We start from the raw sequence: 22,012 nt of genomic DNA, 5'->3' as shown, positions 1-22,012 counted from the left end.
TTTGTTAATCACTACACAGAGTGTTCCCAGTACAGTAGGAAACAGAAAACACAAAGGGCTGCCTTCTCAAAAGGTAGATCACATTACCAAAAAAAATGATGGAGGAGAGCAGCTTTACGTATCAAACTTTTCCTAATGAAAAATTCCTTAAGTTTTTTTTTTCTAACTTGCAATTAAAAATGCCTATAGTAACGTCCTGAACTTCCCTGGAAAACTAGTGTTAGGTTCAGTCTAGTTTGGACAAGCACCCAGGATCTCCATTTAAATATCTGAATTTATCTGAACTAGCCACATTTCTGAGGCCTACAGTTAGCCTTGGTTTAACTCAACTGATTTCAAATAGAGTTGCACCCACTTATACTACAGCTGAATTTGGCCCTTAGTGTGCAAAATCTGACTGGAAACATCATTAGAAAAGACTCTTCTCATTAAAACAGTGATAATTTTTCTATTGGGCTCTATTACATTAAGCACAATCAGGGGCTCCTTCTATAACTATTAGCAGCTGAAAGCCTGTGCTGTCACACTGCTATAATTCAGAAAATCCTGTGTAAAAAAGCCAAAATTGGTTGAGATCTTAAAAACTGGATAGTAACAAACATGGCGTTGGTCTTGCTTTGAGTTGAGGTTGTTCCTCCTTTGAGTAGGGGGGGTTGGACTAGATGACCTCTTGAGGTCTCTTCCAACCCTAATCTGCTATGAATCCCAGTGATGACTGAATCTGGTGATAGTCTAAACAAAAGGAGCTCATGCTTTTCAGCTTTTCCATTGCTTCACACTGACTCAATAAACATTGTCGGCTTCAGAGTGATGTTTGAGGTTATTGTGTGTGGTGACTGTGTTATATGAGTGATTGCATTGATTTGTATGTGGGTTGTATTGTGCTCGGAAAGTTGCATAGATTTGTGCAGGTGGTGAATGAGGGGTGCGTGCTACTTTGAGGGGCTATTTGTGCTTGGGGTTATTGTGTGTGCTGGTTGTGTTTTTGTGTGGATGGTTGTATTGATTTGTGTCTGAGGGGATTGTGCTGGGAGATTTGTGATTTGCATTCAGGGATGAAATCTTGGCCCTACTGAAATCACTGGAAGTTTTGTCATTGACTTCAGTGGGACTAGGATTTATCCCTAGTTTCAGCTCCAACTGCTAGAGTAGCAAGAACTCACCTTTTCAGAAAGTATGTTAGAGAAGCTGGGAAATTTCCTTTTCGAAATATGCAAAGTCAGGGTTTTTTCCCCCAAGGTTTGTTGATTTAAGCAAAGTATACCCTTTTTTACATACTCAGCTCTAGGGTGACCAGACAGCAAGTGTGAAAAATTAGGACAGGGGGTGGGAGGTAATAGGAACCTATATAAGAAAAAGACCACAAAATTGAGACTGTCCCTATAAAATTGGGACATCTGGTTACTCTACTCAGCTCATCCTTTTAGGATGCACGTTCCCTTCCATACAACTGGAAAGGAATCTATCTGGAGAATTTCATCTTTTGGATATTCTTTTGAATAGATCACCGACTTAGCAGAACTTCAATGAGAATGCCACAAAATACAGTTCCCCCTTTTAAACTTCATGTAGATTTGAGAAACACGCTGCTTATATGAAGAAAGAATAGGATCACTGTACAATTAGGGAAGAAGAGAGTCAAGTGGTTTTTTTTCATATCCTGCCATCATTCAGTGCACAAAATTCACATTTAAGTCAATGTGTGCATTGCATTAAAAATAAAAAAGATGATGGTAATATATAGATAATAGTCATTTCACCCTCTCTCTCAAGATAAGGCCCACTGTAATCAGTGGGACTAAATAATAACAGTAAAGGCTGAAGGATTAGGCTTGAATTAGAAGTGCCCCCTCTAGCAACTCGTGTAGTCTGTGCTTTTGTTTTGTGGACAGATTGATTTTGTTATTCACAAATGACCCCTATTAGATGGATGTCAAGTTTAGCCTTGATGCTTTCCAATGAAGACAAATTTCATAATCTCCCTTGGCAGCTCATTACACTGTCTAATTGTTCTGACGGTTTCAAAGCTCTTCCTTAAAATATTTAATATTTTGCACGAGTTCTGTCCTTTTTTGATTAATACGAATAATTGTTCCATGTCCTCTCCTTCTGCATTAATCTCTCTTGTTGCAATGTAAGAATGATCTGCTTCTCAAACTGTTTTTGTTTTTTCCAGTGCTTTCTTTCAGTTCAATTTCCTGTGTCTCTTAAATGCCTTACTTGGAAACACACAAATGGCAAGTGGTTGGAAAATGCTTCACTGTTCTGGGAGAAACCCAGGAGTTTTAATCAAAATATTACACAGTTCCAATTACTTTTTAAAATTTAAATTTCTGGTCTTTCAAATGTTATAGTTCATTCAAATGGATGCATTTTGTATACTGATATTAACTTATTTAAATGCCCATAGTTTGAATACGAAGTTATTAAAACAATATGCCATTGGCTAGAATTTAAAAAAAAAACATAACAAGCAGAACTTCATAGTAATTTTTAAACATGTTGTTTGGAACTAAGGCTTTGTGCTAAACATTATTACAAGCTTCATCTGATCAGCAAATTATTTGCAAAGATTAGTTTTTGGCTTCTTCTCAACTAGAAAACAGCAGTTTTTCAAGTTATTTTTCTCTCTGTCAGTTATGAAAAACAAACTGAGGGTGGCAGCCATTTTAAAACTAGCTAATTTAGGACAATTGTCAAAACAGGGTTGTTGGGTTTTATTATTCAATATATATTATTGTTTTCTCTGAATTTCTAGTTTAGAATTTTCTGCTACATTTTAAGTTGTATTCATTGTGTTACAAAAACGAGCACCACCCATTTACAAGTAGCTTTTTTTTAAAAGGATTCTTCCTAATGCCAGTTTTCTAAGCTAGATCTGATCTTAAGCCACAGAAGATCTAGATCTGATCTCCACTACAGAGTTAGGTGAACGTAAGGCAGCTTATGTCAGTCTAACTCTGTGAGCATCCACACTAACATGTAGCTCCCTCTGATGTAATTTTCCCATTACATTGACCTAACAACAACTCCACCTCCATGAGAGGCATAGCGCTCAAGTCAATGTTGTTAGGTGGACGCAGCGTCAACACTGTGTTGCTTATCGACGGTTGCTGCCTTTCAGAAATCATCCCGTAATGCTCCACACTGGCAGTTAAATTGCTGTACGTGTTTCAACACAAGGAGTGTCGTGTGGACATATAAAACAAATTCAATTACTGTGGTGGCTGTACGCCAATGACTTAATTTTGCAGTGTAGACCTACCCTGATCCCGCACTATTAAGGTTTGGTCAACACTAGGAACTTATGTCAGTATAACAACATCGCTCAAGTGTGGAAAATCCACACCCCAGAGCAGTGTAGTTATACTGACCTAACCTCCAAAGTAGCAGCACTGTATTGATGGAAGAAGTCCTACCGCTTCTCGGGGAGGTGCAGTACCTAGGCTGCCGGAAGAAGCTCTCCCATCGGTGTAGGTAGCATCTTCACTAAGCGCTACAGCCACGCAGCTGTGCTGCCGCAGCGCTGTAAATGTAGACAAGCTCTCACTCAGGCAATACTCTAAGGAGGGAAAGATTGAGTCTAGCAAACACTGCCCCAATCTGGCATGGGAGTTTTTCCATTGTTTTAAAGAGGAAATAGACCAGGTCTTCTTTGACTAAGAGCTTGTCTACACTGGCACTTTACAGCGCAGCAACTTTCTCGCTCAGGGGTGTGAAAAAACCCACCTGAGCGCAGCAAGTTTCAGCCCTGTAAAGTGCCAGTGTAGACAGCACTGGTAGCTATTCCCCTTGTGGAGGTGGTTGTTTTATAGCATTATCTCCCAGCGCTGGTGCTGCAACATAAACAAGCCACGGAGGTGCTTTAACGTTGCCAATGAAGACATGCCCTAACTCAGGGACGGCCAACCTGAGCCTGAGAAGGAGCCAGAATTTACCAATTTACACTGCCAATGAGCCACACTCATTATGTCAGTAGTCCCGCATCAGCTCCCCACACTCCAACCTGCAGTGCCTGCCAGCCGCCAGCCGCCCCACCGAACAGTGCCTCCCACTCCCTCCCCATGCCTCCCACTCCCTCCCCATGCCTCCCACCCACCGCAGTCAGCTGTTATGCAGTGCACAGGAGGCTCTGGTGGGGAGGGGGGAAGAGAGTGAGGGCATAGTGGGCTCGGGGGCAGGGGTGGAGTGGGGGCAGGGCCTGGAACAGAGCAGGGTTGAGCACTGAGCACTCCCCAGCACATTGGAAAGTTGGCACCTGTAGCTCCAGTCCCAGAGTCAGTGCCTATGCAAGGAGCTGCATATTAACCTATGGAAGACTGCATGCAGCTCCAGAGGCACAGGCTGGCCACCCCTACCCTAACTGCAACTTCACCCAAATCCTTCACCTAGGGGCCCAATTCTGATCTCATTTACAGCACCTTTAAACCAATGTAATTCCACTGACTGCAAAGGAGTTACTCTTGATGATTTACATCAGTGTGAGATCCGAATCAGGCCCTAAGGCAATTCCCACTCTGAGCCATCTGACTGATGAGCACCGCTACTGACACAGCCCAGGAGATCTGCATGACGACAGAGAGTGCTTCAAGGGCTGAGTCAATTTGATGGAAAATTTACCTTTAATCAGCCTGTGTCGGGTGGTATCCTGGTGGATGTCACACAACTTTTCTTATATGTATATTAACTAAATTAGATATTTTGTAAAGCTGGTTGTAATGTTTCAAAACTGCAGACAAATTTTTCCCACACAAAGAAAATTGAAAAATTTCAACAAATTATTTTCAGTTTTTCACCCAGCTGACAGAATCAGTAAAAAAAAAAAATTACAAAATAATTCTCAGAATTTTCCAACTTGTTCTAGTATTTTCTATTGTTGAACAAAATCAGTAAAACAAGTCACATGGGTGTCAACTATGCATTCATGGCAGCTAGCATAATAGGGCCTGACTAGGGCCTCTTAGTAGAAACAAGTGAGAAAGAAGGCTAAGGAAATAAGGATCATAGAAAGTACCATGTACAGAACAGGTAAGTTACTCACCTGAACATAAAGTTCCCGGAGTTCATATTGAAATTTCTTGGAATCTGTGGTAATTGTCACTGGGCCAATTTCTGGGATTAAAAGAAAAAAATGCAAAGTGTGTAATGAGATTGCAGTAAAATCCCAAAGGCTATTAAATTCCCCTGAGAGTCAATAATTTCAGAGTCATACAATCTGGTATTTTTTAAATGGTGTTTTTTAAAAAAAATAAAGAAAAGCAATAACATTGTATTTAATGATAAAAGAGCAGAATACTATTTCAAGGCACTGGCCTGTATTGGGCATCATCTCTCCCAACCCCAGCATGCAAGGGGACATATGCACAGGACTGGTGCTAGGGGTTTTAGCGCCCTAGGCGCACAGCAATTTTGCTGCCCTGCGCCCTGGTCCCGGCTCCGGAGGAGCTGCTGCAGTGGTGCCTGCGGGAGGTCCACCGGAGCCGCGGGAGCAGCCAACTGTCTGCAGGCATGACTGCGGCAGCTCCACCGGAGCCTCCCGCCGCCCCCTCTGGTAAAATACTGCCCACCAATAATCCTGGCGCCCTAGGCGATTGCCTAGGCCACCTAAATGGAAGCTCCGGCACTGCATATGCACTGACTACACCACCACACTTTTTGAGAGAGTGAAGCATGCTCCCCTTTCTGCAGCCAGCCAGCTCCATGTAAAGCAAAATACTGCAGCTTTCAATTACTAATTTTTGACATGAAACCCTTTCCATATTAGCACTTGGAAAAGGATAGCCATTTAAATGACCATGTTAAAGGAGAGCTGAGGGGTTATACACAACAGAGGGCTGCTGACTTACAGAGAAGAGGGGTCTGATTTTAAGTCTACCAGTCTTGAATAATTAAAAACAACTCTGATAATTTTGTACAAATATTATCCTTAGTTCCATGTGTCTTAAACACATGCATATACACTGGTCTGGCTGGATATGTCTGTCTCTCTCATATGCATGCACTGCTGTTTTCTTTTGCCCCATATTTGTATTACTGCTGGCGACTGGGAAGGGGAAAAAAATAGTGGTTGCACCAGAAATTAATATGAGTTTGTTCCAAATGTAGTTGTATGTCTGAGTGTGAGAAACTGAAGTCCTTTAGCCACAGAACAGATTGGCAAGCTTCTCCCACCAATGTTACACAAATGTGCCTCAAGACCCAGGCAAGGCCTAAAGGGCATCTCTCCTCTAGAAGGGAGAACACAGTTCAGCCTCCATGCCTGTTCACTCCTTGGTCTCTCAGATCAAGACTGCCAGCAAAAGCACAAACTAGAAATCAATTCCAGTTCTGGGTTTTGTGGCGTGGGCACGTGTCCACTGACAACCAACCTGAGATCATCAAATTCAACTCAATTGGCCATCAAACCACTAGGAAATAACTTTCAGTAATTACAGGGCTCTATTCATACTGGTAACATAGAGGTGGAAGTTAAAATATCACATTAACACCCCCCCAAACCATCCATTCCCTCCCGATGTTTTCCAAATCATCATCCACTGTGTTTATAACAAAACCTTTTCCCAAGTGCCCACATTTATTTCCCATGCTCACTATAAATTAGAGCAGGGATAGGCAACCTATGGCACACATGCCAAAGGCAGCACGCAAGCTGATTTTCAGTGGCACTCTCACTGCCCAGGGGGCTGGCCACTGGTCCAGGGGGCTCTGCATTTTAATTTAATTTTAAATGAAGCTTCTTAAACATTTTAAAAATCTTATTTACTTTACATATAATAATAATTTAGTTATATGTTATAGACTTATAGAAAGAGACCTTTTAGAAACATTAAAATGTATTATTGGCACACAAAACCTTAAATTAGAGTGAAATAAATGACGACTTGGCACAGCACTCTGAAAGGTTGCTGACCCCTGAATTAGAGCTTTTCTAAATGGGGATATAAAATAGCTATTTCTGATTAACTATTCCCAATTAATTCCATAAATGGATGCTCTTAATCTGGAATAAAAGCATCCACGCATGAAGTTAATCAGCAATCCACTTTAAATCCACACCCCTTACCTTATTCCAGATTATCTTTCACGTGTGGACAAGCCTTAAGCGAGTATTTAATATCCATGTAATCTTGATACTTTTTCCTTTCAAACCATCCAGACAAAGCTTCACTTGATAGCACTTTCAGCAGTAACCGTGGCTGCAATCTAGCACGATCACATGCAGGGGTTTATTTTGGGGCTGTATTTATGAATGCCTGATGCTATGTAGTTTTCACTTGATTTACAAAGGTCACCAGAGAGATCACAGAAAATATTTTCTTGTGTTATGAATTTATAGATGCCTGAAGATTTTTATTATGGCTTTGATTTGAACCATTTATCCATAAATGCTGTTTGTTAAACTATTTAACACGTTACAATTTCATAAAAAAAACCTGTCCATTTTAAGAACACGGTGCTCTTCTTTGAATAATTTCGTTTCCCCTTTCCCATCCTAATCCTGCCTCACATTCACTCAGCAACTCATTTCTTCTTCTTCTTCCTTTCAAGCTTCTTTAAAAGCATATGCCTGCAAGAAGTTGTCTCCAAACTGCTTACGTTGAGGTCTATCCACTGACAACCACTGTTCTTAATATAGACAATGTGTGTGTGTGTATATATATATATACACACACAGACACAGACACACACACACATAAAACCACCAGCTCATTTATTTCTTCATCCACTCTAGGAACTAGACTTTTAAATCCCAGAGCAGTAAGTGCTTTTGAAAATATTTTCTCTGCTTATCAAAGAGAGATCTAGAAACCCACTATTGGAGACATGGAGCCAGATCCTCAGCTGATTTAAATCAGCATAGCCAATTTAAACCAAGTGAACATCTTGCCCAGTTTTAAACAGGGAGTGGAACCCTGTCTTTGAAAGTGAACACCAAAAAAAAACAAATATCTGTACAATTAGTTTTCATCTTGATTTTATTGTTGATTTTTCTTCAGTTAAGTGGAGCAGTTACACTCCAGTGCCTTGTGTCTCATCCCTGCTGGATATACAAACACTGACAGGGTGGGTACATTCATAATTTTCCTCCATAAGGTCATTCCCCATTATTGCATACTGGCAATTGGAGGTTGAAAATCCATAACAAGCTTGAGAGAGAAAAAGAATTAGATTCAAGCTTCTTCACAGAATAATTAATTTGGATTTTACCTCAAGATGGTGAAGCTGTCAATATACAATAGCAATTAATTTTAATCACTCTTAGAAGTTCAGCACATGTACACTGCCTGTGTCAGAGTCAATGAAATTGCCATGTTATTGCTAAACCAGAGAGTAATAAAACAAAAAACAAGTGCTAGATCTAGTGAACACTGATAATGATGAAGAGGTACTCTCTCCATTTCAGAGGCACTAGGCATGACTCTCAGGCTTTATCTACACTGGATCTTCATCAGTGAAACTTTTGTCATTCAGGGGTGTGAAAAAAAACCACACACCCCAAACGACAAAAGTTTTATCAACGAAAAGCACTGGTGTGAACGCTTTGTTCTCCTGCCGACAAAGCTACTGCCGCTCATTGCAGGGGGACAGGGGGTGTTTGTTTGTTGGCAGGAGAGCTCTATGCTGCCAAGAAAAAGCGGCTACACTGTGCGCCTTTTAGCGGTACGGGCTGTAGCAGCACAGCTGTGTCCCTAAAAGCACAGTGTTGACATAGCCTTAGTACCCTGGCACAGTGCTTGATGGGATTTAAGGGATATTCTTTGTAACAGTTAGCAGGGATCTCTGGTCATGTACAACTATATAATGTTCTTGGACTTTCACTGCCCTGCACTGATTGATTGTTTGCTCCAACCTCTCCACCCCTGCCCTGTACCCCTTACCCCCCTTTTCTTTCCATTCAACTGATCCCCCTCAAGTAAATCCACCACCTCCATCCCCCCAAAAAGCAGAACATGACATTTTCCCCATCAAACCTTTCACTCAGCTTGTGTGTTCTATTCCTTCCTTACTCAGTATCTTTTCTATTTAGACAATCTTGTCACAGTGTTTCCTTATACTCCCCCATCTTTCTCTACCCATCTGCTTGTCTTACACTTAGACTGTAAGCTTTTGGGGGACTTTTTGTCCTGAGTGTATACAGCACCTAGCACCGTGGGGTTCTGGTCCATGACTGGGACTCCTAGGCACTATGAGAATACAAATAATAAATTAGTCATCAAAATACCTTTTAGGGCCTGATTTTCAGAAATGTGTATACATAAATATTGTATTTATGTGCCGAATTTCTATAGACTTGTAGTAATGGCACACACATAATTGACCAACTAATACATCTAATTACAGATTACCTGCATGCTCAACTGCCACAGTAGTGCATGAAATCACAAGAAACACACACAAAAAATTTCCATACAAGTTGCATGCCTTTACCTGAAAAGCTGCCACTTTAGGTTTAATTCATAGCATACTATATGTTAAAATTTCATGGAATCTGCAAAAAGATCATTGGATCACAGGAAAAGCCATATTTGATTTCATTTTCTGGGTGTTGAATTGCTTCTGAGCTGAAGGACAGCTACCTGAAAAATTTCTAATGTGAATGCATACATTCAGGTGCTTAAATATAAATTCAAGGGACTAACTTTAGGCACCTACATTGACAAAGCTGGGATTTCGTTCATTATGGAGGTTTCCTCCCTTCTTCATTACTCTGATGCTTTTCTCCCCACACCACCGTCCCGCACTCCACAACTGAGGCTATGTCTACACTACAAAGTTAAGTCGACGCAAGTTACGCCAATGATCATAAACCGCTATAATTACATCGCTTGTGCATATTCAAACAATGTTCCTTGTGTTGGTGGAGTGCATCCATAGTTGGCACTCTAGCATCAATAGAGAGATCAGTGCACTGTGGATAGCTATCCCACTGTTCAACTCACCACCTTCTGCAGCTAGGAGTTGTAGGGAAGTGGAGTGGATTGCAGTGCATCATGGGTGCAGGCTCAACGTCCCACGTTGCAGTATTTTCTGTCCCATCATTCCATGAGCTTCCGAATACATTTCACGCCATTTTTCAACAGCCCCCATATACTGTGCACTTCCCATCTCTTCCTGAAACCATGGATCCTGCACCGCTCTCTAGTGTTGCAATCAGTGTTATGAACACAATGCAGCTGACAATGCAGTATTACATAAGCTTTGAATCTGAACAGGAATCCAAGATGCAGGCCCTGCTGTGTGCCATGGAAAGAAAATTCCAGATTACTTTTGGCATTCACAGAGCAGCTGCACATAGCGGACCATTGCTTTTGGGCTTGAGAAACAAGCACTGAGTGGTGGGATAGCATCATTACGCATGTCTGGGATGATAAGCAGTGGCTGCAGAACTTTTGGAAGCCCAAAGCCACCTTCCTGGAACTGTGTGTGGAGCTCACCCCAGCCCAATGGTGCAAGCACACCAAAATGAGCTGCCCTTTCAGTGGAGAAATGTGTGGCAATTGCTGTGTGGAAGCTAGCAACTCCAGACTGCTACCAGTCAGTCACGAATCGGTTTGGAGTCAGGAAGTCCACCGTAGGGGTTGCGTTGATGCAAGCATGCAGGGTCATTAATTGCATCCTGCTATAAAGGACTGTGACTCTTGAAAATGTGCATGAAATAGTGGCTGGCTTTGTGGCAATGGGATTCTCTAACTGCAACAGGGCAATATATGGCATTCATATCCCAATTTTGGCCCCAGACCACCTTCTGATAGAGTACATCAATAAGAAAGGGGCATTGCTGGTACTTGTGGATCACTGGGGTCATTTCACTGATATTAATGCAGGGTGGTCAGAGAAGATGCATGCCACATGCATCTTCATGAAAGCTGGCATGTACAGAAAGCTGAAAGCAGGGACTTTCTTTCCAGACCAGAAGACACTAATACAGGATGCTGAAATGTCCATAGTGATGCTGGGAGATCCAGTGTACTTCTTGCTCCCATGAAGCTTTACACAGGAAACCTAGACAGAAGCACTTCAACAATAGCTGAGCAGGTGCAGAATGACTGCTGAATGTGTGTTTGGCAAATTAAAGGTTCACTGGCATTGCCTTTATGGCAAGATATACCTCAATGTGGAAAATATTCCCATGGTCATAGTGGCCTGCTGTAGACAGCTGCACAAATATTATGCAAAGGAAAAAAGTTTTCCTAGGGGTTGAGCATGGATGCATATCGCCCAGAAGCTGATTTTGAGCAGTCAGACACCAGGATTATTAGAGGGGCACAACAGGGAGCTATTTGAATCAGGGAGGTTTTAAAGCACCATTTTGACAGTGAGCACCAGTAATGTGTCTTTAAGTGATGCATTCTGCCGTGTTTTGTTTACATGCCATCTGGAATAACCATTTTGATGATTGCTTCCTGACTGTAATTTGTAGTCTGCAAATGTGCCAATTGCCACAGCAGCAACTGCTGTGTGTAGGAGACAAATAAAGATTAATTTTGTTCCAGAGTTTTGGTTTTTTTTTATTAAACAGGAATAAGCAACAAACAGAAAATGCCTTCTTAAAAGGGACAAAACAGTGAGAGAAGCACTCTCCTGAGGGAGACTCTCATAGCTGTGTGTAAGTCTAGCTATCACTGGGGAACCTGTCCGAAGAGGTAAAGTGAATAGGTCCTGCAATGCGCCAGGAAGATGCAAGAACATAAGAACGACTCTACTGGGTCAGACCAAAGGTCCATCTAGCCCAGTACTTTCTTCCAACAGTGGTCAGTGCCAGGTGCCTCAAAGGGAATGAACAGAACAGGTAATCATCAAGTGATCCATCCCCTGTCACTCATTCCCAGCTTCTAGCAAACAGAGGTTAGGGACATCATCCCTGCCCATCCTGGCTAATAGCCATTGATGGACCTATCTTCCATGAATTTATCTATTTCTTTTTTGAACCCTCTTATGGTCTTGGCCTTCACAACATCCTCTGTCAAGGAGTACCACAGATTGACTGTGTGTTGTGTGAAGAAATGCTTCCTTTTATTTGTTTTAAATCTGCAGCCTATTAATTTCAGTTGGTGACCCCTAGCACTTGTGTTATGAAAAGTAGTAAACAACACTTCCTTATCTACTTTCTCTACACCAGTCATGATTTTATAGACCTCAAGCATATCTCCCCTTAGCTGTCTCTTTTCCAAGCTGAAAAGTCCCAGTTTTATTAATCTCTCCTCATACAGAAGCCATTCCATACCCCTAATAATTTTTGCTGCCTTTTTCTGAACCTTTTCCAAGTCCAATATATCATTTTTGAGATTGGGGGACCACGTCTGCACACAGTATTCAAGATGTGGGCATACCATGGATTTACATAGAGCAGGGATCAGCAACCTTTGGCACGCGCTGCTTCCCACAGCCCCCATTGGCTGGAACAGCAAACCGTGGGTGGGAACTGTGATCGGCCAAACCTGTGGATGCGGCAGGTAAACAAAGCGTCCCGACCGGCCAGCAGATTTCCCTGACGGGCCACATGCCAAAGGCTGTCAATCCCTGATATAGAGGCAACATGATATTTTCTGTCCTATTGTCTATCCCTTTCTTAATTATTCACATATTTTGTTCACTTTTTGACTGCTGCTGCACATTGAGTGGATGTTTTCAGAGAACTTTCCACAATGACTCCAAGATCTCTTTCTGGAGTGGTAACAGCTCATTTAGACCCCATCATTTTATATGTATAGCTGGGATTATGCTTTTCAATGTGCATTACTTTGCATTTATCAACATTAAGTTTCATCTGCCATTTTGTTATCCAGAGAATGTGTGGGTGGGATTTGAGGAGGGCATGGTAAGCAGTTCTGTATGGGTTGCGGGGAGAAAGCATGCATGTGATCTGCTTGCAGCGCGATTAGGGAGTCCAACATCTCTGAATGGTCCTCTATCATTTTTATCATCCGCTCCTGGCCCTCTAATATTTGTTCCTGGCCCTGCTTCCTCTCCTGCCTATCTATTTTTAATTATTCATTATCTCTCTCCCTGCTCTGTGTTCTTGATCCGTGATGTCAAAGGATTGGAAATCTCCCAAAACATGTCCTCCTCACTCTTCCTTGGTCACCTCCTTATCAGGAGGAGGCGCTCTGCTGGCATGTAGGGGGTCTCCTTAAGGGCACATCTGCAGAAGCACAAGAAACAATAAACAGAGGTATAATTATTAGTGCACTCATAGCACTGAATCATAATAGCAAAGTATACCTCTTTCTCACTATCCCTTGGAAAGCACACAGTTCAATGAGTGCCCTAAATAGGGTTAGTTTGGCCTCGGGGGTGGGCACGTTCAAGATGGGGCAAAGGGTCTAGGTGTTTTCTTAAGGGGATTACTAGCGACAATATTGTAAATTCTGCCACCATTTTGCACAAGTGGGGGGTCACTGAAGCAGATATCTCACTCCTGAGGGTAACCCACTTCTAGCTTATAACAAAGCAAAGGACAGCTCTACCTCATGTAATCAAGCAGTATCAACTCAAAATGATCACTCACCAGTGCTCCCTTCTCCTGCATCATGTGTGCCAGAGATGGAGTGCTGGGACTGAAACTTCAGGGGTGAAGAAGAGGTCCTGCCTTGCCATGGTATTAGATGACCCGATCGCCTGTCCCATCTCATCCTCCAACTTCACTTCCTCGTCCACCACTTTGTCCTCAGGGTTGAGTCCACTGGGCGCTGTCTCCAGCCCCTGTGAAGTATCCATGGGGCTTGTGGCAGTGGGGGTCACCGCTGAGGATGGTGTCTAGCTCCAGATCTGCAGCGCAGCACCAGAGTGACGGTTTGACTCCCTTGCCTTAGCTCCTTGATCTTTGTATGGTACTGATGCGTGTCCTGTTCATAGGCCTTACCCAGCATGCCATGAAAAATCTTTCCATAAGTATCAAAGTTCCTACAGCTGAAGCGTAGCTGGGACTGCACAGTAGGGTGACCAGATATCTTGATTTTACAGTGACAGTCCCGATATTCAGGGCATTTTCTTATACAGGTGCCTATTACCCCCAGTCCTCTGTCCTGATTTTTCACACTTTCTATCTGGTCACCCTACTGCACAGTCTCCTCTCCCCACAGAGCCAGCAGATTCAACAGCTCTGGTGTTTTGCACACAGGAGATCATTTAGTGCATGGAGCCGCCCTGGTCAGCTGGAAAGATGCAATGTGAGCTGTCAATGCTGAGCTAACAGGAAGTGGAATTTCAAAAATTCCCAAGCCTTTCGGAGGCGGGGCAGATGCCTTTGTACCTGGTTGCAGGGCAGCAGAGTTTGAACTGCTAACCAGAACGGTCAGGATGGGCATTGTGGGACACCTCCTGGAGGTTATTTGTGGCCACATAACTAAGCATGGCGTCTACACTGACACTGCGTCAATCTAATTTTGCCACAAAAAGCTCTATGCCTCTCATCAAGATGATTTTATTTTTGTGGAGTAGCAGGAGAATTAAATTGGCAGAAGGAGCATTGTAGTGTGCATGCCTCCACTGTTTTGTCAATGAAAGCCAACTTTTGTCAGCACAACTGTATAAGGTAGACAAGGCCTGATTTTCCAACAACCATGACAACTGATATGACTCCATCCTGATAGTTCACATTGATTAGGTTGTAATTTTATTTCTTTGTTTTGAAACTACACTATAAATGTCAAGTCTTCCAAACTAATCTTGAGGATTTAGGCCTCTCTCTCTCTCACACACACACACAGAATTGATTACATATGAAAGAATTTTTTTAAAAAGGAATGGTTGCATGTTATTGAACAAAGACTGGACTTTCTAAACTATAAAGGCACAAAACTCAGCTTAATACAACCAATATGGTGTTTGGTCAGTTGCTTAGGGACAGGCTCAAACACCACTACATAGAATTGTCTGCCAATGAATTTGAAAGTGATTAAGAATGTTGATATTTGCCTCCCCAAGACAAGTTTGAAAAAACCATTCCTCAGTAAATAAACAGGAAAAGTTCTCAATAAGTAAACTGATAAGTTGTTCACTATGGTGTATTTAAAGGACTTTCCACACTGTCATCTGGCTGCATGTTTACATGAGAGTTGAAGAGTGATCACTCAGGAAAATCCTAAAATCACTCTGATTACAGATAACTCAAATGCTCTACGGTGTTTGTAGTTTTGGCAAACATCAGTTAATCCGCATCCAGTACAAAACATCTATACAGTGGAGATTTGGTATGGAGGGCTGGATGGTCCAGAAAACTAGTAAAGACATATGGAGTCTTTCCCCTCTCTGCCATCAGTTCAGTAGTGGCTGAAAGTTGTTTGTTACCATACGATGGATGTTTGGCAGCATATGTGAAATAAGTGGTCTTTGTCCAGTTCTACAGCACATGGTAATTAAAAAACGACAAAGAGTCCTGTGGCGCCTTATAGACTAACAAGTATTGGAGCATAAGCTTTTGTGGGTGAATACCCAATAACACATTCATCAGATCCAGACTAACATGGCTACCCCTTTGATATATGGTAATTAAAGCAGACCAACTAAGTATTGATTGGTCAGTGAACTATATTCTTACCCTGAGTGTTCATTGCTCTAGGTTAACAAAGGTAGCAGCAGGGAAAACTGACTACTATACCCAGGCTTCACCTTATTATAAATTATGGCCTTATTCTATGGTCATTATTCAATAGATTTATCCAAATGAGGCCTGAGCTGGTTCAGGATTGGGATTTAAGGCATTAAACCAACCATGAGAAACTTAATTATGAAAGGCAGATGGCCTTTACTAACTTCCTGTTTTCATCATGCAGTACAATACCTACTAGCCCAAATTCTCCCATTTAGTGGTATAAATTTGAAGTAGCAGCAGGGTTTTACCAGAGTTACATTAGTGTAAGAGAGCAGACTTTGGCCCTATGTGCCCTTAAAACTGTCCAGCTACAAACACATTTGGCCACTTCTTTTTTAGCTAATATGTGACTCATGAAGGAAATAAACCAATTTTTCCCCCATACAACATAGTACTTTCCTTTAGTTTAGATGGTCTTAATATTAAAATGAGTAACACTAACTGATTCCATTTCTTATCAGTGCATATTGTACAGTATATTGCTGTTGTATATTACATTGAAGTCAAGATACTGAAATGCTACCTTTGAAAGAAATGTTTAAGACAAGACGTCATTGAGTATATCCAGTTATTTAGAAAATATGCATTTTTTTAAAATGAAAAATATATACACTGCAAAGCAAAATAAAATAATGCATACACCATGAAAACTGTACAGCCTTATTAGATAACCACCACTCTTAAGAGAGCACCCCTCAAAGTTAAGTATAATTCTGCTCCACACTTTAATTAGAAAGCTGCCTTTAGTAAGCAACTGATTTTTCTTATTTTCACTGTACAGTGTACCCTACGTTTATCCTTTCAATTAATGTGAAAGCTGTTCATCAGAACTCTCTATAGTAAGGCCAAAATGTGCAAATGTGAGTGCCTACAATTAGCTGCATAAATCTATATTTAGTCAAGTAACAAGTGTCTTGGTTTTCATACAAGTTGAGCAACCCTGCTTCCCAAGGGGAGTCTGGAGCGCTTGGCTCAGGAAAAACCAGGATACTTGTTTAGGGGAAGATTTTCAAAGGCACAAATGGTAGTTAGGTAACCACATGTAAAAATGTTGGCATAGGTACATTATGCTGGAAAAATCCTATAGATAGTAATGAGCTCCAATACTGCTTCCTATCCCATACCTGGAAATCTGCCACATATACCAATATGTAATAGGCTGTGGGAGTGGTCTCCAGACAAGAAGAAGTTACCCATTCACTCTGTTTATGGGGAATGCTTCACCAGTCAACATCCCCAGACCTGAGGCCTACAGCCCCTGTCTCCACTTGAATTGCGACTCACTCACCTCCCTCTCCCACTCCAAGACACTCATTTTTCCTGTTATCTAAATTGTAAAAGCTAGGAGCAGCATAAATCTGAATTAAGGACGTAAATATCATTTACCCAGCTAACCGATTAAAATGATATAATTTAATCAGTTAACCGATTAAAGGGAGAGGAGTGGGGCTGCTCCAGCCAGCAGGCATGCGGCCAGGGCTGTTCATGGGGTCAGCTGGTGCGCCCTGGGGCTGCTGCTACGGGCGGCAGGGCCATGGCTCGGGTTGACCGGCTGGCCAACGTCACCCAGGAATGCTGCTCCGGCTGGCCAGCGGGGCTGGGGTCAGCTGGCTGGTGTAGCCTGGGCCTGTGGCTGGGGTCGGCCAGCGGGGACAAAGTCAGCTGGCCGATGGGTCTGCTCAGGCCAGCCGGGAGCTGGGGGTTAATGGTTAAGCTGAATTAACCAGTAATACTAATGCTAACCAGTTAACCATTTACTATTTTACATCCCTAGTCTGAATATGGGATAAGTTGTGAACAATGCAATATTGCACATGGAGCATCATGAAAATGATGGGGAATCACAGGAAGAGTTGCTTTCTGCTAATATTGAACATGCAACTATATTAGAACAACAAAAATAGTATTTTCCCTCAAATTTCTCTCTATGATTCACTGTAGAGCTTCTGACTCTAACCTCCCCATGTCCCTTATGTGTGGCTACTAGCTACAGATTTGAAGAACCAGTACGCATTTCTCCTTTCATACCTCCAGACGAGTGGCTTATTCTTGGGGGAGGGGCATGTAAGGAGTAACCTTAAATACCCAGGATAGAATTGGGCCCTATGTTCTGGGACTTCACTCAACTACTGTGCAGTGAGCTGCAAATGAGTGACATTTTATTGTGATATTTTCTTTCTCTGTCAACAGAAATTTATAACTACAGATGTGAAGAAGAGGAGGAAAATATCTACAGCCCAAAATCTCTCCACCAGCAGCCCCAGAGAATGTAAGTATTAGTACTCTCATACATCACCATCTGGGAAGAACAATTTGTAACATAAGGCCTGATTCTGCATGATGAACCTCCTTAACTCCCACAGAAGTCAATGAAAGTTGTGGGTGCTCTCTACTTCAAAGTTGGCAATAGGCACTTTACAGGAAGGGGTCAACAGTTTATCTACCCAACAAAACCCCATGTGATAAATGCTCCACTGGAATCTTTACATACATAAGCAGTCAATTATTCATTTCAACTGTAGCTTGGTGAATGCTCCTTACAATCAACAATTCCTCCCTTGGGCTCTGATCCAAAACCCAATGACCTCAGTGGACATTGGATTGAGCCTTTGCTGATGAGTGGCTCAGTAGTTGAAAGTTTTCATAAAGTATTAAAATTTCTTCCTACATAATATCCTCTCATGACTCAGATGCTCTTGGCTCTGAGCCTTCAGCCTGGGTTTAATAATATTAATTTCAGAAAAGCCTCAGAACTGCAATGAGCAACATTTACAAGATCATTTCATTGGGTGAGGTGGGGCAAGTGAAAGATGAGTTTTTTCAACTGCAGTGACTTTTACCATGTTCACCCTTAATTGAGGCTAAAAACCAATAATTTTAAATTAAAAAATTCACTTTACTTAAGAAGGGTAATAATGAGAGATTTATTTAAAGGAGTGTGATTGGATATAGAATTTTTCACCTCCAGGTTGATATTCAAATCAAAACCAGATATTAGATGGTAACAACGTTCAACCTAAGCCACATGACCTAAGCCACATGAGTTGGTGGCTTCAGTCCGGTCCTTACTGGATAGTATCATATCCCAGTCACCAACCTCACTGCACCTTCATTCCAGTTTCAGCAGAGAGGCCAAGGTATGAATAAACCCATAGACTGAACTGTCTTCTCATGTCTAGAGGTAGCCCCCCCAGAACAAATCTGAGGCCCATTGACAAGGCAGTGAACAGATCAGTCGCACTTCTGCTTTCCATACTCCCTGGACTCTGCAGAAAAAGGACATTAGCCTGCGTGTGTTAATCTAGCACCCTTCAAAAGCAGTGCATTCATTTTTACTAGTAAGTGAATAAGAGAATACACAGGAAGTTCTTAGAAAGACATCCCCAAAGTTATGCATTAGTAAAGGAAACAGCCTCCCACGTAACACTGAAAGATAACAAAATGACAGAGATACTAATGCTATCATGTAACACCACAGGACAGCATAAAATCTTTCAGGCTGGGATTCTGAACAGGAGACTAATGGAGTTAGGTGCCCACTGCTAATCGAAATTCAGGGGGAGCTGGCTGCTTATCTCCCTTTAAGTGCCTTTGAAAATCCCAGCCTTGTAATGACTCCTTGATGTTTCTCTTGTGCACATGTAGAACCTTACCTGAGGGTTTCAGCTTTAAAAAATAAAAAAATTTCAAAATTCTTGTAAAACAAAACATAACATGGAGATCTGCAAAATTCTTGAGGGACAAAAATTGATAAGGATCCTGTGTCCAGTGTAACTAGTGCTGAATTTAGCTGGTGGGAGCAAAGCACAGATTTTTCCAATGTATATTAACTAACTGCAGTAAGGAATAGCAACAAAGTATGTGCTCATTAATCCACAATGGAGAGTAGCCTACATGAATTTAATATATTATACACTCTTCTCTTTTTAAAACCATACAGTGATATCACTCAGACTTGACAGATATTCTCAGCCTCTATTTGAAGGCGTTCAAAATATAGTTATGATCACATTGTAAATCCCGATTCTCTCAGTTGGACAACTTTAATAAGTAGTGCTTTACTGCTCTTGGTGCCTCTAATTTGGAGGACATTATACAGTACCCAGTATGGAGTCAGAGAGTTATTAGCTGGGATTTAAACTAATGAAATACGGTTTACATTAAATAAGCTTTAAGGTTTAACTCTAGTTCCAAGAAAAATATACCACTTAGAAGCACATCCTCGCTGGTAGACAGAAAACTTATCATTATTGGCAAACAAACATGGAAAGCTGGAGGCCAAGAACCCTGACTCCATGTGGTTAAAAACCAAGGCAGTGCCAATGGGCATAAAATGTTACAAATATTTAAAAGGATTGATGTGAACCATGTCTTTCTTTTGTGGGGAAACAAATGAATTTCCAGGATCCTGAAATCAGTGAGTGACCCACCTTCCAACCTATTCAGTTGAGCCTTCTGAACTGCCCTATAGGTCTGGTCTCGGTAAGGGGTCCAGCAGCATCATTTCTGAAATTACTTTGATAGTTTCCAGCCAATTCTCAATGGATGGTTGCCTAAATTACAAAAACGACTGCTATGGTTGGCAACTCAGTTGATAAGTCCCATAAGAGAGGACTGAAGGAGGCATGAAGAGTGTATAAATCTCTCATTTCTAGGTGGTCCCTCTAGGCCAGAGTTGATCCACACTTGTGAGGCATTGTGGGAAAATTCTGATTAGCTGCTCCCTGTACTGCACCTCTTCTGTGCATAAAGAAATTTAGTTTTCAAGGTTGTCAATCTACCACTTTTCAAGAGTACAGAAGTTCACACACTATTTATCGTTTCCAGGTAAAATACTAGCAAAGTAAAAATACTTTTGTTTATTATATGCATGCTTTGCACAACTAATTTGCTTCTTTCAGTCTAAACTAAAAGATAAACAACTGATAAGAACCACACCACTGCTTCCTTACTGTACTGAGTGGCATGCAAGACAACTATTTACTGAAACTGATCTACATTCCTAACACATACTGAATATCTAAAAGGGTCATCGGATTATTTTTTGGTTTTGTTTTTTTCCCTGTTAATGGCAATCTTTTTGCAACCCAGGAACAATCTTTTACAATTCTTTATCCATGATGAACTATAGCTCAGTCCAGGGCTATGTTGTATAAAACTATTTCTGTTTCCTCTTTTGCTATGTATATATTGGCAATGCTTTTTCAGCACTTATAATGGTGCTGGAGGAGGAAATATATATAGCTACAAACTGTGCAATGCTATTTTGGGACAGACTGTCTGAATATTTTATTCTTTTAATGTTAATTCAAGAAAGATTGGAAACTATTTTTAAATTTAAAACTTAAAACAGTTCATAATATATTAACAAATTAATGTCATATACTGTAACATCCAGGACAGATTCCCTTTCCTTTCCTTTTAAATGTGCCCGAGGCATACAATAAAAATTGAAAACATGGATGGCTCATTCTAAAACTCCAGCAACAAAACTTTCCTGAAGGATGGTGAGTATTAAACAAACTTAGCCACTCATCTACACAAGATACAAACGGAACAGCACTCCCAACAACAGCTCAGTGTTCCTGCAAGCAGGATTCTGTTACTTAAGAACAACTGACAGCTGGCTAACATTTGTGAGTGCCATATATACACCACACAACACTCATGCTTATAGCTTCTCAGGGTAGGTCTTCATTGCAGAGTTAAGCAATCTATACTCAAGTTACTCCATTGGAGTTAGCCTACCTCTAGTGAGAGTGGGCACACTGTAAAATAACACTGGAACCTTTTGATGAGAATATAGTGCAATGGCATGTGTATACTGAGCATTTGAGCTTTTTGTTATTGCAAATGACATTACAGAAGAGAAGAAGGTGCCAATATTCTTAAGTGTTGTACGGGCTAAAACCTACTCCCTGCTATGCAGCTTACACCCTGTTAAGCCTGAGACTAAATCATACAGTGACATTGTGGAAATCCTGGGGTCCCATTTTTCCCCAAAACCACTGGTAATTGCTGAAAGATATCGGTTCCACAAAAAAGACCAAAAAGAAGATGAAACAGTTGTACAATTTGTAGCAATTTTAAAAAAGCTAGCAGAACACTGTGAATTTAAAGAGATGTTAAATGATGCCCTGCGTGACAGATTAGTGTGTGGCCTGTACAGTGAAGCTATACGGAAGCGCCTATTGACAGAGGCTCAGCTTACATTACAGAAGGCTGTTGATATTGCTGTCTCCATGGAACTGGCTACAAGGGAGGCGCAATACATCGGTACATCCTCTAGGGTGCAAAAAGTGTCACAAGAACCTACCCACAAAATTGTGCAGAGTCAGGAATGTTACCGCTGTGGTAAGCCAGGTCACCAGGCATCAGAATGCTGGTGTAAGGACCTGGTGTGTCGACACTGTGGCA

General features: G+C 41.5%; 1 protein-coding gene across 1 annotated transcript in view; it reads right to left on the bottom strand.

The window, feature by feature from the left end:
* Positions 1-22,012, bottom strand: part of HMCN1 (hemicentin 1) — a 323,599-nt gene that overhangs the window by 264,819 nt on the left and 36,768 nt on the right. The window contains exon 2 of the mRNA XM_030573193.1: positions 5,042-5,112. Coding sequence (XP_030429053.1) covers positions 5,042-5,112 — 71 coding nt within the window. The remainder of the gene's footprint in view (positions 1-5,041; positions 5,113-22,012) is intronic.

This window comes from Gopherus evgoodei, chromosome 8, assembly GCF_007399415.2.
Source record: "Gopherus evgoodei ecotype Sinaloan lineage chromosome 8, rGopEvg1_v1.p, whole genome shotgun sequence".
Taxonomy (NCBI): Eukaryota; Metazoa; Chordata; order Testudines; family Testudinidae; genus Gopherus; species Gopherus evgoodei.
The sequence above is the reverse complement of the archived record's forward strand: the minus strand, read 5'-3'. Positions and strand labels throughout refer to the sequence as shown.